Here is a 14,336-nt window from a genome sequence, read left to right on the forward strand (position 1 = left end):
TGTGTTAATTTTTATAAAATACAACTTTTCTGTATAACATTTTGCAATAGTTATTAATAATACGAGCACGAAACCACAAGCTTAAAGTTTGAGGGCTGCCGTTATGCAACGAGCGTATGCGAGTTGCATACTTAGACACCCAACAACTCTAAGGCCCGGTTGCTCAACAATGGACCGTTATCAAAAATTCCTATCAACTTCATTAATACACATTTTATTTAATGAAATAATTTCTATATATATAATTTAACTGTTTAAAAATTTATACTATAATTAAAATCACATATCAGCAATTCATACATCATTCTTTCCCTAACTGTCGGATTCTGCTGCAGTAATTAATTTAAAAAAATATGTTTAATATACTGGAGTGAGAATAAGTAAATTATTATCATTATATTTTTTTAGTTTATTTTTAATACAATACAATACAATAACAGAGTTAAACTGGGTTTAAGCTCGAATTGAGCAACCGGGTCTAAGCGTTTTCGCATAAGTATTATTCAAAATTTGTTTTGTTGGAACATTTTAATTTAAAACACGTTGCCGTAGGAAGTGTGTTTTAAAATAGTAAAAACACATTGCTATCGGAAACATGTTTTAAAATGGTGCTTATAATCCAGGATTCAGATATTAAAATGAAGGCTTAAAATGTTACCAACAAAAAAAATCTTAATTATTATTTTCACTCTTGTTCTCCTTTCTTTTAAGGTACTGAATGCTGTCATGGACAGAGATATGAGTTTGACAATGACAGTGCCTTTTTGGCCTTGAAAAAGTGCCAAAAAAGTGTCAAGATTTGAAAGTGTCAGTGCCACATGTTGTCACAAATTATTGACACAAAAATTCACCCAAAATGTCCATTTTTGACATTATAGTCGATTTAACAAGAAAAATATTCAAGGTCCAAAAAACCGCTGTTTTTGTCAAAATCATATGATGGCAGTACCTCTGTCCATGACAGCATCGAGTACCTTACTTTCTTTTGTCTAGATGAGCCGCTTAATTTTTAATAATTAGTTTGTTATTCATATCAACAATTTTCATTGTTGTTTTAAATTGTTTAAATTATTTCTATCACAACGAAACTGGTTTGGCTCTTTTATTTTTGTACCTACAGGCGGGTACACGTTGCAGTATCTTATTTTTTCCAAACTTTAAGCAAATTAGCAAAAGTTTATTGAAGAATTACAAATAGAAAAAATGTTTTTTTGTTCAACTCTATTACATATTAAAATTAACACACGATTTTCTGATACACCCTGTATTTATATAGTGAAATTGCAGACTGAACCAAATTATTTTAAAAGGTAATGAAATACAAGGGTGGCACAAAGCCAGGCGGCATTTTAGTGTGCGCATAAAACCCACCACGCCTGAATAGCAATAAGGCGCACTCTGGTGATGTCTTCATGATGAATAGAGAAATAAATTACCTGACAGTTGAATTTTTATGAGATACAACCGCTTATAGTTGTGATGGGAAATATGTATCTAACTGTTCAAAGTTTTTTAATTTTATTGTGTTATTACTACACATCGGTACCGTTCAAAGTATACCCATTATGCAAAATCAGATAGGACTATATCGCTATTATGTCGGTATATTAATGCTTTTTCTTCGACATAATAGCTCTTATATGTTTAGATCTGAATAAGCAACCGCTTTGTGCGGCTGGATTTTCATTGTTTTTTTGCTACAGCCACATGCTCCTGATAATGCATAAAGTTTGATATTTTCATAGTTTTTAAGTCCCCTTGAACTTGTGTCAAAAAATAATTTAAATAAATTAATTGCTTTATGAATCAGCGAAAAATAACATGCAAAAACTAACATCCAGCATGAGTTTGGAACAACACGTATTCCAGGTGTGTATGTATTGAGCAAAAATGCTTTGTCAAGTTTAGAAATATTTTTTGAGGCACACTTCTCGGTTTACTAGTGTCGTCAAGGTGGCTTTTTTCTCCCTGTAGAAGATATTGTGTTCTTTCTGTTTGTCTTGGCGTTTCATTGGGCTTTGTTCCTATAATTCATCCATCAGGCATCGCAAAATAAATGATAATTATTGTCAGTCAATAATGTGTGTCCATCTTTCACAATAACATATTATGGAATATAGTTAGGGGAAATTCCATACCTCTCCTGTCACTTATTCTCTCTCAGTGAATTAATCTTCTTTGTATATGGGAACCGGAGACGGGAAGGCATCATTAACATGTGATTCTTACAAGAACATACTATGGTTATCCTTGTTGTCCTGGTTGAAACATCGCTTCTGGTACATAGCTAGTAGCAAAGTGTTTTTAATGAACAGCCAGACAGATATAAAACATTGCAGTTCCAGTAGCTTTAGCACTTGAAATTCTAATTCGAAGACGGATGTTTTGATTAAGCTGTTGGTAATTTTCAATGAACGAATGGGAATTGATACGATACGTATCTGCAATTTTTGTGGCGGATCTAATGAATGTAAACATCGCGGAGGAACTTTTCATGTACGTACACCGAGTTATTCATCTTGATAATATTCATAGAACTTTGCTAGCTGAATACATGCCCACTTTATGAATTTCAATTAATATATGTAAATACAGGGTGAACACGGTACTTGTTTTACTCTTAAAAGCAAACTTCTGATGATTATTCATCGACTGAATTTACATACAGTAGTACGTTAGCATTTGTTCAAAGTGGAGGAGAGCTTTTAACAAGATTGTAGCCTCTTGGCAAGCTCTCTTGTACAATTTTTTCTCTCCAGCCTTTTAGTTGTGGCCTCCCTTTTAATTTTTGATGTAAATATGTAAATAGTGTAAATGGTGCACTGTATATAGACTGCACAATGGTGTGTATATTTCAGATCTGGCCTTGTATCCGCCACCGCCGAGTTATACTCGTCTGTATCAATATCAGTGCTACCCCAGCCCACCGGGGTACTACTCCACACGGTACCTTCCAGGTCTGTAAGATATGCATGGTCATTGTTTGGCATGTAAATGTTCATATTTAGTGCACGATGTAGATGTAGATTTTAGATTTTAGCACATGTCGTATAGTCAGTCGTAGCTTCTCTCCTAACCAAACACTTTCGTTTTCACACTAACCAAATACAAAAAGAAGCTAAACGACAGCACGCACTCTTGTAATTAGCTACCACCTAAACAAAAACGCGTGTAATTTATAATATCGAGTGTTCTTCGCATAGTATTTGCATAGTAATTAACGTTATAATGAGATTCATAGAAATAAATCCCGCCAGCATGTGATGATTAAAATGTGACGGCTACATTGGCGCACCCGAGGGCGCAACTAAGCAAAAATTTTAGGGGCAAAAATTAATGTTTGCGCGCTTTTATCACTTAATAAGACTGAAAAAATAAAGAAATACACACTGAAAATTTGAAATAATGAATTGATTTAACATTGTGATTTGTTTTCAAATACCTTCTAAGAAAAGAATAAGGGTAGAGTTTTCAACAAAGCCTGATAAAAATTTGCTTGTGGGTAGGAAAAGAAAATTTAATTTTTTTGTTAATGAACCTGTGAAATGTTTTAGAATTGTTTATGATGTATATTTAATACACAGTGAGCGGCAAAATTATGGTACCATCTTATATTAAAACTAAAAATATTTTGCTTTTGCAAAGTTGCTTGAACAGATTTCTTTTTAAAAACTACACTATGCTCAACAAAATTTAAAATTTTTGACTTTTTGATTTTTAAGTAGGTGACGACATTTTTTTAAATGGAATTCCTTAATTCTTTGGCCAGTTGGAGAATTGTCGAAATGACCATACCAAAATATTACAACGTAAATTTGATATTAATTATTAAATTTGATATTAAAATTTACATTTTCTACTTTAATGTTTGTTTCGAATAATTGTTATGTAATTTTAATTTTTTATTATTGCCATTTAGACAATTAATAAAAATCTATCGATGTAGCTACAAGTAATTAGAGGTTTTTATTAAAAAAATTTGTTGATGTGTTGATGTCACAGCTCAAAAACCAAAAAGTAAAAAAAATTAAATTCAACTGGCATAGTGTACTTACCTTTTAAAAAGAAAATTGACTTATCGAGTCACAACAGATTATTTTTTGTTTTATTAATAAGATTATTCGATAATTTGGCTGTTTACTGTACTAGAAATCCATCTCAGACGAAAGCCTTTTAAAGTTATTTCAAACACGGTGTATACCTTGCGTAATGAAATGGTTTGTATAAAGTTAGAGATAGCTAAGAACGTTTGAATCGCAATTAAATTTTAATTCGCGATTAACTTGACATATTTTTTACTATATCTCAAAAACTCGCACAGAAGTTTTCTAGCCTTCCTTATAACTAAAATTAATTGGTTAAAAAAATATTAATGAAAAAAAAATTTAATATTAAAAGATTTTATTATTTTTATTGTTATTCTGATTCATGAGTGATGTTTTTAAACAAAAAATTTCGTTTATTTAAATTTTTAATATTTACTTTGGCCTGGTTTCTGAAACGATTAAACCCAGTTAAATTTTATCTCTCTGTTAGTTACTAAGGTAGTGCGTACCTATCTAATTGGCGTTGCTATATTTTAACTAAGGTTTAAAATCTCTCCGACAAATATGTTTTCAGAAACTGAGCCTTAGTTAATTATTTTGGGGCTAGCGACATTTTATTTGCAGAAAGCAACATTTATGCATAGCTCGTTTTGCAATGCTTTGCAGTTACTTAGTAGTAATTAATTAATTAATTATAACGATTTATTAAGAAATTCCAAAAAAAATCAAATTCAATTTAATAGCAAACGCGTAATTCTGCCGACTATGAGTTTTTGTAATATAGTAAAAATTCTCTTTTGGTAGACTCACTGCAAAACTGCAATTTAAAAAAAGAAAAAAAAAACTACCTACTACGAGACTTGTCTAAGGGTGATTTAAAAGTCTTGGACCATCTTTCGGATATTGATAAAAGACATCCAAGTGAGTTAAAAGTTCATGTGAGCCTTATTTTTTCACGAGATATGGCTCTTCAAAGGTTAGGTTTGTGGTTAAGGTTTTGGCACTAATATGGTATACAAAATATTTTAAGAAACCAGTTGTTTGAAAAAAAAAATAGAATTAATTTTATCTTTAACTGGACGTCTTTATCAGCATTCGAAAATTGATTCTACACTTTTGACTTGTTTGTACTTATTTAAAAAAAATGATTTTAAAAATTTATAGTTTTTCGTTCGGTTATCAGTGCTAGATTTCGTAACTTAACGAACTCATTATCGTAAATCACAAGCACACCCACTAGTTGAGGCATTTAATTTTTTCATCTAAAGTTGCATTCCTAATAATTTTAAACTTTGTTAATAGAATTGTATTATATTGTATTTGTTAATACAATGTGTTCAAAAATGGTTGTTTATCAAGTCAAATATGGAATCTAAATTCAATGTGCCGCTTCGTCTAAATGACTATTCTATTTTTTGAGTACTGTCATCTCTGTCAAATTTTGAATTAGCTTATAACTCATATTTTTGAATTTCTCGGCAAGTTATTTAAAGTTTAGGGTTTGTCTTGATTTGTGCTCTATATATTTCAGTGATATTTGTTGTGTAATCTTTCGTTTCTAGATTAGAAGCCTTTTTGCATTATTTTGACTGATCTGTCACGTTGATGTCATTCACAATTTAAATTAAGCAGCACATTACGTTCAAATTTCATAGATGACTTGATGATAAACAACCATTTTAAACACATTGTACCATATTTTAAACTTTGTTTAAAATTACGAAAAAGAATAAAGACTGTGAGACATTTGCCCATTCGTAGCACAGCCTGAGGCTCTGTTCAGTTTAACTAAGGATTAGGATAAGAAATACAATTCTTCGACCTTTGGCAGGCTGTAGCCAAATTTCGTGTGGAAAGTCCGGTCAGATTAGCATGCTCCAGATGTCAATCAGCAGGTGATATCTCTAGACACACATCGAACGTGCAAAAAAAGCTAAATTGTAATATTTCGCCGGCACTGGGTTAATTCTAGTTCTACATATTCCTTGGTGTGTGAAAACTGCGGAACCTGCTTCATTGTTCAAGCATTTAGCCTTAAGGCTCACCTACACTAGACCTAATTTACATTTTCAATGGTTTCTATTCTGTTATGTAAACAATAATAAATACATCGAATCTATCAGTGTCGACTTTCGAAATAAGTTGTCAACTGTAAATTACTCGGTCTCGGTGCGTTTATTAAAATTTATTATGATGAAGGAAACGATAATTGCAACTTGCATAGTTATAAGGCGGATTTTTGCAAAGGGATTCTCACAAAGTTACGCATGTAATTCTAACAACCATTGTGTTTCTCGCAACTTATTTACTTTCTTTGCTATACGGGTAAAAGCAGTAATCATTTTTAAATTGTATGAATAGCTTGCGATACACCGTGGGAAATATGAATTATGTATAAACTTATGTTTAGTAGTTTAGTAATACATCGTACACGTTAATTGTTACAATGCGTTTCTCACTATTCTCACAGTAACACACTGCACAACTTGGAAATTGTCTAGTAAACTTGTAATTAGAGTTTCTTTCAAAACTTGGAACTAAACATGCCATGTGCAAATAATTAATATTTTAATGAGGGGTAAAGTTTTGTTCAAAAGTTTCTCTTCAAGACACGACATCTATGATCTCAATTAGCTAATCAATAAGAAGGCATGTCTACCTTACAACGGCCATTAAATACGCATTTTTCTCAAAAATTAATTCGATCCGTTCTCGCTCGCAGCGCTAATAAAAATAAAGTAATAAATTTAACAGAGCTTTAACAGTTTTATTAGTCGAGCTGTCATCGTGATTAAATCATGTACCACGACCTGCAATCATCTAATCAACAATTTCTAAATTGACATCTTCATCCAGGTTAATAATTATTATTGACAAGTTGTAGATAACTGACAGTTATGTGCCACGGTTTGATGAATTGTAAAAATTTTGGAAATACATGGTATTTTTCTAAAGAAGGAATGCAATTGAAATTTATGAGTGTAATTTTGGAGACGTCGGTGCAACTCTGTAATTTAGTTTTTGTTGCAATGTTCGAGAATTCCTCGAATTTGTGTAATGATATCTGTAATGTGTTTAAAAGTTGGAAGAGAATTTACTGAAGGGTCAAGAGTGGCATTGCAGTCGGCCATTAGCCATAACTTATGTAATCTTGCTTGCAATTATTTAATTTCAACTTTTATTTTGTACCTAATTAAAACAAATCTACATGTTTAGATTCTTTTTAAAAAATAGGTAGATAGCACGCTGTCTTTATTTTTAAAATAGAATTTTTCAATTTTTCATTGCATTGGTAACCAGCAGCAACTTATACAATGTGTTTTTAAATGATTCTCATCTAGTCGTCTGTGAATTTTCCATGTAAAATCACTAATGTCACTTTATAAAATTAATAACATGCATTTAGACACCAAATGTTACCATTCTCCATTTATTAAGTTTGCAATTCGGAAATAAGTTTCGACAAGAAAAGTTAGTTAACCTTGCAAGTTTCCTTGCAAGTGTAACAATTTAGTTGTATTTTAACGAATTTTTTTAAATTAATTATTTGACAATTTGTGAATTTTACAAATGACAGTTTTGACATTTATTGACAGCAAATTCATGTAAGTCGAGCGGCACAATATTTTTTACATGTAAACCAATTTCAAAGTTAACTAGATGAGAATCATTTAAAAACACATTGTACAACTATGTATAAAATGAAACGACAAATTGGTGACAAAGATGGTACAAAGATGGCAATGGTACAAAATTAAGATATGTTGTATCTACATATTTTTCACTTTTTGGCGTAAATAATAACTGTAACTGTAAATAATGATTATTTTATTAGTAATTTTATTAAAAACTACGTTATATCGAAACGAGATATTTTATGTCGGAGATGTAATGTATAATAGTCCTTATAATTCCGATCAAATTTTCAAATAATAAGTACATTGTAATTACCTACATGCTTAATCACAAAAATATTTTTTGGAAAATATAGGTTGTTCCGTTATTGTTGTTACAAATTTAAATAAGTGACATTCAATTTGAAGACAAAAGTTTTCTATAAACATATATTTAAAATTAGTTTGTGGGAGAGAACGAGGTGTTTCGGCCAAATTCAAAAAATCTTCGTAATAACTTCGGATTGCAATTTTAATAATTTATGTAAAAAGAAAACACTGTTTTAAAATAATTTTTTTTATTAGTAATCTATTTTGCTTATTTAAAACACGCTGCGGCGTGTTTAACTCCAACTTCGGCTACGCCGTCGTGCTGGAAAAATCGCGCGTGTTTTAAAGACCTCAATATCCACTTATTTTAAGTAGAAGTACTTTTAAGTAGAAGTTATTTTTAGAGCATAATCTTTTACCAAAAAAATCGCTGTAGTAGAGTGCCATTTGAAAAAAAATTGCATAACTCGAAAACAAGGACTTTCGAAAAAAATACTCTTAAAAAATGATCACATTTATAAAGTATTAATTAGTACAATGTGTTCAAAAATGGTTGTCCATCAAGTCGCCAATGGAATTCAAATTGCCGCTTTATCCAAATGACTCTTGTAGTAAGTACTGTCATGTGTGTCAAATCATTGATTTAAGTTTTTAGTCATTTTTTTGCATTTCTCAGCAGGGTTTGTCTTGAAGTGGGTTTTATATTTCGTGATTTTTGTTGTGTATTCTTTCCTTTGTTGTTTCGAAAACTTTTTGCATTATTTTGACGTAACCGTCACTTTGACGGGATTCACAATTTGAATTAAGCGGCACACTACGTTCAAATTTCATAGGTGACTTGATGAACAACCATTTTTGAACACATTGTATTTTCGCAAGGAACATAGTTTAGGCACAAAACGCTTCGTTTCATACTTTTGCACAACGCTGTATGTAAATAACTCGTTTTTAACGGGGAAAATCTTATAGTACAGAGTGTTTCACCTATTTTTATAATGATTTGTTTTCTTAATTTTGATGTGCAAAGAAACAAATCATCTGTTATTTTGTTAATAACGATTCAATTTGTCTTTTCTATTTTTAATCCAACTGGTTTTAAAAACCTGAGAAAAAACCTAACAACTATTATAAGTAGAAGCAGTTATAGATTTTTAGGCATCATTGTTGAAATTATTAGTATTACATACTTCCAAACATTTGGTTGTATGCGAGGTTTTATGTAAATAACAAAGTGTCAGTTTCATTGAAAGGGAAGTGAGTTGTAAACATATGTCACAAAGAAAATTATTTACATTTCACTTAAACAAGTGTATTCAACTTTCTACAAGTATTACTTTGTTAACAAGCTATTGTCATATAAGCATTTTCCAGTCAGATATGTGATTCACTGATAACTATCAATGTTATAGTAAAAGTTAAGAATACAATTCTCTTGTGACAATTACCACAATAGTGGTAACTTTCGCTATCTTTAATAGATGTTATCAGTTCAATGGTGTACCATAATTTCTCCCGCATAACGTACAAATTAATGCGAATTAAATTAATCCTTCCCAGGAATGTAAATTGTTGTGCATCGGCAATTGTCTTTACATCGCGTTTTGGTTGAATAAATGACCTGTTGACCCGCACGACGTCTTTGCTTTCAGCATACCTGGTGACTAATCAGCGAACAACGTTTGTTAAATTAAATCGTTTTTCCTAATCTAAATCTGCGCAAAACTGTTGAGTTAGTATGAATAGTCTAATTTGGCTGATTTGCCGCAAGCTTTGAGGAAAAACCCTACATGTAAATGCGACGTCGTTTGCGTCAAAAGTCAACATCGGTGTATAAATACTACTGATTGTGCCTGGCGTAGTCTTCGGAGGTCGACGCTTTGCTGCCTCAAACAGCACCATAGAGGCTTGCCATTGTAATTGACAACCTTTCTATTTAAAAGAATACTTCACTCTGCACATTTTATATTTTTCTCGTACGTCATTTTCATTTGTAAAGCGAAAGTGATAATAATCACTAGTTTACAGTAAGTATGTCTGTTGCCTTAATTTTTGTTGTTGTTGTTAAATAATTCTTGGACGCTCATTTCAAAACTTTAAAATTTTTGAGATATAGGATTAAGTTTGCATTTTTTATAAGAAGAATACAAGATTTTATGATTCAGTCCTCTGTTACCTCAAAATTTTGTTGTTCTTGATGCTGATTTTAAACCCACCAACATATTTTTCCTATCAGTATTTCTTTCAAGAAGGACATAACATTTTGTCATTTAGTTCTCTGTTACCTCAAAATTTTGATGTTCTTGTTGTTCTTCATGCTTATTTCAAACCAACCAACAAACTTTTCCTATCAGCTTTACTTTTCGAGAAGTAACACGTACAGGCTGATTCTTTTAGGGCTTTCATTAGAGACTTTTTAACTTCTAATGTAACTAAAGCTTTGAGATTTTGTAAACAATCTAATTCAATCGTTCAACTAAATTATTTTCAAAATGGCTGAATTTTCGGAACTACGAGAAATTGGCGCCAACTTTGAAATTTTAAATAGTAACCAACAATTTTTATTGCATTTTTGAATTCGTCTCTTGAAACTGAGTAAAATGTACAGTGACGAACAAAAAAATTGTGGATACCTTTGACATTTCGCTGATATAAACGTGTGTAATTCTCTATCCTTTTTGACAATAAAGTGTCAAAGTGCCTGAATTTTTTGCGCGCCATTGTACCTTAGTTGTTAGGACTTATCGGTTATAGTTTATGACGTTTGTCAATTTTTTTTATACAAATTTTCATTTGCAGGGGTTTATTTAAAATATTACAGCTCGTGAACCCATTACACTAAGGAAATAAGTCTTTTTGCATTTGATAGCAAAGGTTCAAAGAGTCTTCTCATGTCTTCAGGATTGTCAAATGTCAAAATGCAAGACTACTATGATTTTTTTGAAAATGGTGATTAAAAAATTATTATAAAACAGTTTTTTCATATGGAATGACGCTGTTTTTTCAATGGTAATCAAAAGAATATCAATTTTTATGCAGACTTTTATTAACATCTTCTATATCTATCTCTTACAGTTTTTGAAATATTCGCAAAAAACAGAACTTTGGTTCATTGTTTTCACTATTAATCAAGAAAACTTTGGAAAAATACGGTATAATTGTGCTATTAATTAAAAAAATTGTCCCATTTGTTCACCATTTTCATTCAAGAAGTTTAAGATTCGGTGGCAGACTGACTGAATTACTTTACATAATTCACTAAGTCATAATAAACTATAATTAAATATTATATTTTAGTGCTTATTCGATAATGTACCAGCTAAAATCTAAAGTTTGAAAATTGTTGACCATTTTGCAAGGTCTGCTTGATTAACTATGAAAATTCCGAAGTAAAATCCGTTTTTCGTGATATTTTTCAAAAACTGTAAGAGATAAGTATTGGACGTATTGATAAAAGTCATCATAAATATCGATATTCTTTCGATAGCCGTTAAGAAAATAAGGTTATAGTACTATAACTGAGTTATAGTAGTTTTTTGAAAACCATTTTGAAAAAATAATCCTAGCCATGGGTATTGACAGTTGACAATTTCAAAAATTCAAACTTCAGGTTATCGAATGCAAAAAAACTATTCACTTATCGCAAAGGGTTCAGGGGCTGTGATATATTAGATAAACCCTTGTAAATAATACTTTTAACCAAAAAATTGACACATGTCAAAAACTGTGACAGATAAGTACCAACAACTTAGGTAAATTTTACTCATTTCAAACAATTTTTTGTAGTTCCAGAAGCTCAACCATTTTGAAAATAATTTAGTTGAACTCAGAATGGTATATTTGGGTCCTATATAAAATTTTAAAGCTCTAGCTATATAAGAAGTTGAAAAGTTTAGTAATGTAGGCCTTAGAAGAATCACCCCGTGTTAGTCATATTCGCGTTTATTTAGAAAAACTCAGAGCTTTTTTAGTCACTTACTTCTCTATTGCTTCAGATTTTTCTGCTATTGTTGAGTAATTGTTGAAGGTTAATTAAAAAAAACAGTTAAAAACTGACAATAGATTTTTTCTACGAGCTCTAGTTTCTTAGATATAACAAACTCATATTAGCACTTGCCGCACTTTTCATAAGCTTTAAAATGGAAACTCGAACTGATAGCCAAATCAAATTTGGATTTTAAATCTACACTCCAACAGTATATGGAATCAACTGTTAAAGTTGCGGCAACAGACAAAAAGTGTAATTTTGTAAACCAATGTAATTACTAAATTAAGTAATTAAAAAAAGCTACGAATTTATAAACTGCATTCGATCTGGAGATGTTTCCAATTCTTAAAAACACCAGAAGCCCGCCTTTTATTTTACGATTATTGCGATCGTAAATTAAATGTAGGCAACTAAAATTAAGTTTGGATGATTCTTGAGATAATTTCAAAGCTCTGAATCCTTGCTAAGATTGCTGAGCCCCGTCGACATCCAATTAGTGCGTCGGGAGATGAGATTTCAAAACGTTTGTGAAGCACCTGAAATGCTGTCTGCACTTTGAATATTATAGAAATTGACGGTAATTTAAGTAACTGTAGCTATATCAACAATGTTAGTGGTGCGATTTCCTTACATTACTGTTGACAGAGCATTCAATCAAAGTAAATTACCATTTATTGACTTGTTAATCACAATAACCGGATATAATCTGCCATTCTGTAGCCGAGCTACTCCGAGAATGTTTTAAAATGTTGCTGTTTTGTTCCACTTTCTGTGTTAGGTCTCACACGACACGTCGAAAAAAATCCACAGAAATTAATTTAAACCGAACCGTTAACGTACTGTTAACTCATTACGGCCAAAGTAAAGTGTAAACTTGGATTCCAATAGAGGCAATTTAAAATTCATTAGGGAAATTCTGAGGCCATATATGGCTGAATTTATTAATTAAACAATTACTAAGTTAAGTGTAATAAATTACCGGATTTAATTTACTTGATAATGATACTGAGACCAACATGATAATTTATCATTTTATTGCTCGACAACAAATTGGTGGTTTTTTATGGTAATTGGCGCTCGCTTCTCAAAACTATTAGCCGGTAAGGCCGGAAAAGCGCTTTCATGATACGCTAATTTATTTAATGTAGCGCTTTCGACTCAAATAATGAAGGAAAAAGTGGACGCAATCTACCGAGCTACCGACGCAAAAAATCTTTACATACGGGTGGTGGTGGTTATAATTTTAAATTACTTTCAAGTGATTGTTTTGAATTAATTTTCGTTTTATTTTTAGGTGGTGTGTTTTTGCGGCCTGACGACGGCAACGTCTACACAACTCTAGAGCCGACTCTAAGTAGTAACCCCAATGTGTATTTCCAGAGAGGAAATGCTGTACATCCCGGGATGATGTATTAATAAACATTTTTAATTAATAGTGTTATTTAGGTCCTATTTATTGCTTTTTGCGCTCGATAAGCTGCGAAGAGTGATCTCTGATAAACAATTAAATGAGTTTTGTCATTGTACAAATCGATATATTTCCGTAGTGATTAATGTTAGCCATTTTACTTAATTATGCAATAGCCATTTTTTGTAAAATAACAACGAATGACTGATCAATTTACCATATTTTAATCTCATGTATTACCTTGTAAGTATAGCGAGTAAGTGTACAAATATTTTATTGTGAGATAAATAGTTTATAGTGTCAGCTGTGTCGTTTATTTCTTTGATCAACGGTTAGTTAATTGACCCAGATTGGCGTTGCCCCTGACGCTTAGGCACACATTTATACACGTCGAAGAGCCTCAACTGGAACGAATTACCTTGTCATTATCCTTAGAAGACAAATGATAAATCGGAAAGTCTCAGAGGCCATAATGTTGAGCTCGTCTTCCTGGAATCCCATTGTTAACTCAGCGTTTATCCCTACAATTCTTATGTAAGGTTGAGAATGTCGCCCCAAATCGTGACCTCAGGTGTATTGTTTAATCACTCCCCATGACGTTGACGTATTTTATGTCTTTCATCGTGCTGTCATAAACGAGAGGGCGATTCGTCATTGTGGATAATACAATCTCATCTTTACTTTTCCGTATTCTACCACAAGCCAAATGTCGCTTTAAACCTCTATTCTTTTTTTTTTTGACTTTAAATTTAGAATAGTTATCCAGTTTCGGACCATCACTTTTGTAGATGAAGGACATTAAACTGGGTTAAAATTTCCTATGAACCTTTTTTTACGAGATATACCTCTTCACAGAGAGATTTTTAATTTGAGTTTTTTGCCCCTCAGATCGATATTTTTTTTTAATTTACTAGCAGAAACGACAAATCTTACAACACCAAGCATATATCTGT

The 14,336-nt window shown here is 31.5% G+C and overlaps 1 protein-coding gene across 2 annotated transcripts in view; it reads left to right on the forward strand.

The window, feature by feature from the left end:
* The window catches only part of LOC658383 (uncharacterized protein), a 32,455-nt gene extending 18,769 nt beyond the window's left edge, over window positions 1-13,686 (forward strand). Inside the window, exons 3-4 of one of the 2 annotated variants that reach the window (XM_015978204.2) lie at window positions 2,859-2,957; window positions 13,270-13,686. In XM_015978204.2, coding sequence (XP_015833690.1) covers window positions 2,859-2,957; window positions 13,270-13,391 — 221 coding nt within the window. In that variant the 3' untranslated portion in view covers window positions 13,392-13,686. The remainder of the gene's footprint in view (window positions 1-2,858; window positions 2,958-13,269) is intronic. The other variant, XM_064356970.1, reaches the window with a different exon arrangement.
* The last annotated feature ends 650 nt before the right edge of the window (window positions 13,687-14,336 follow it).

Source organism: Tribolium castaneum, chromosome 1 (genome assembly GCF_031307605.1).
Source record: "Tribolium castaneum strain GA2 chromosome 1, icTriCast1.1, whole genome shotgun sequence".
NCBI lineage: Eukaryota > Metazoa > Arthropoda > Insecta > Coleoptera > Tenebrionidae > Tribolium > Tribolium castaneum.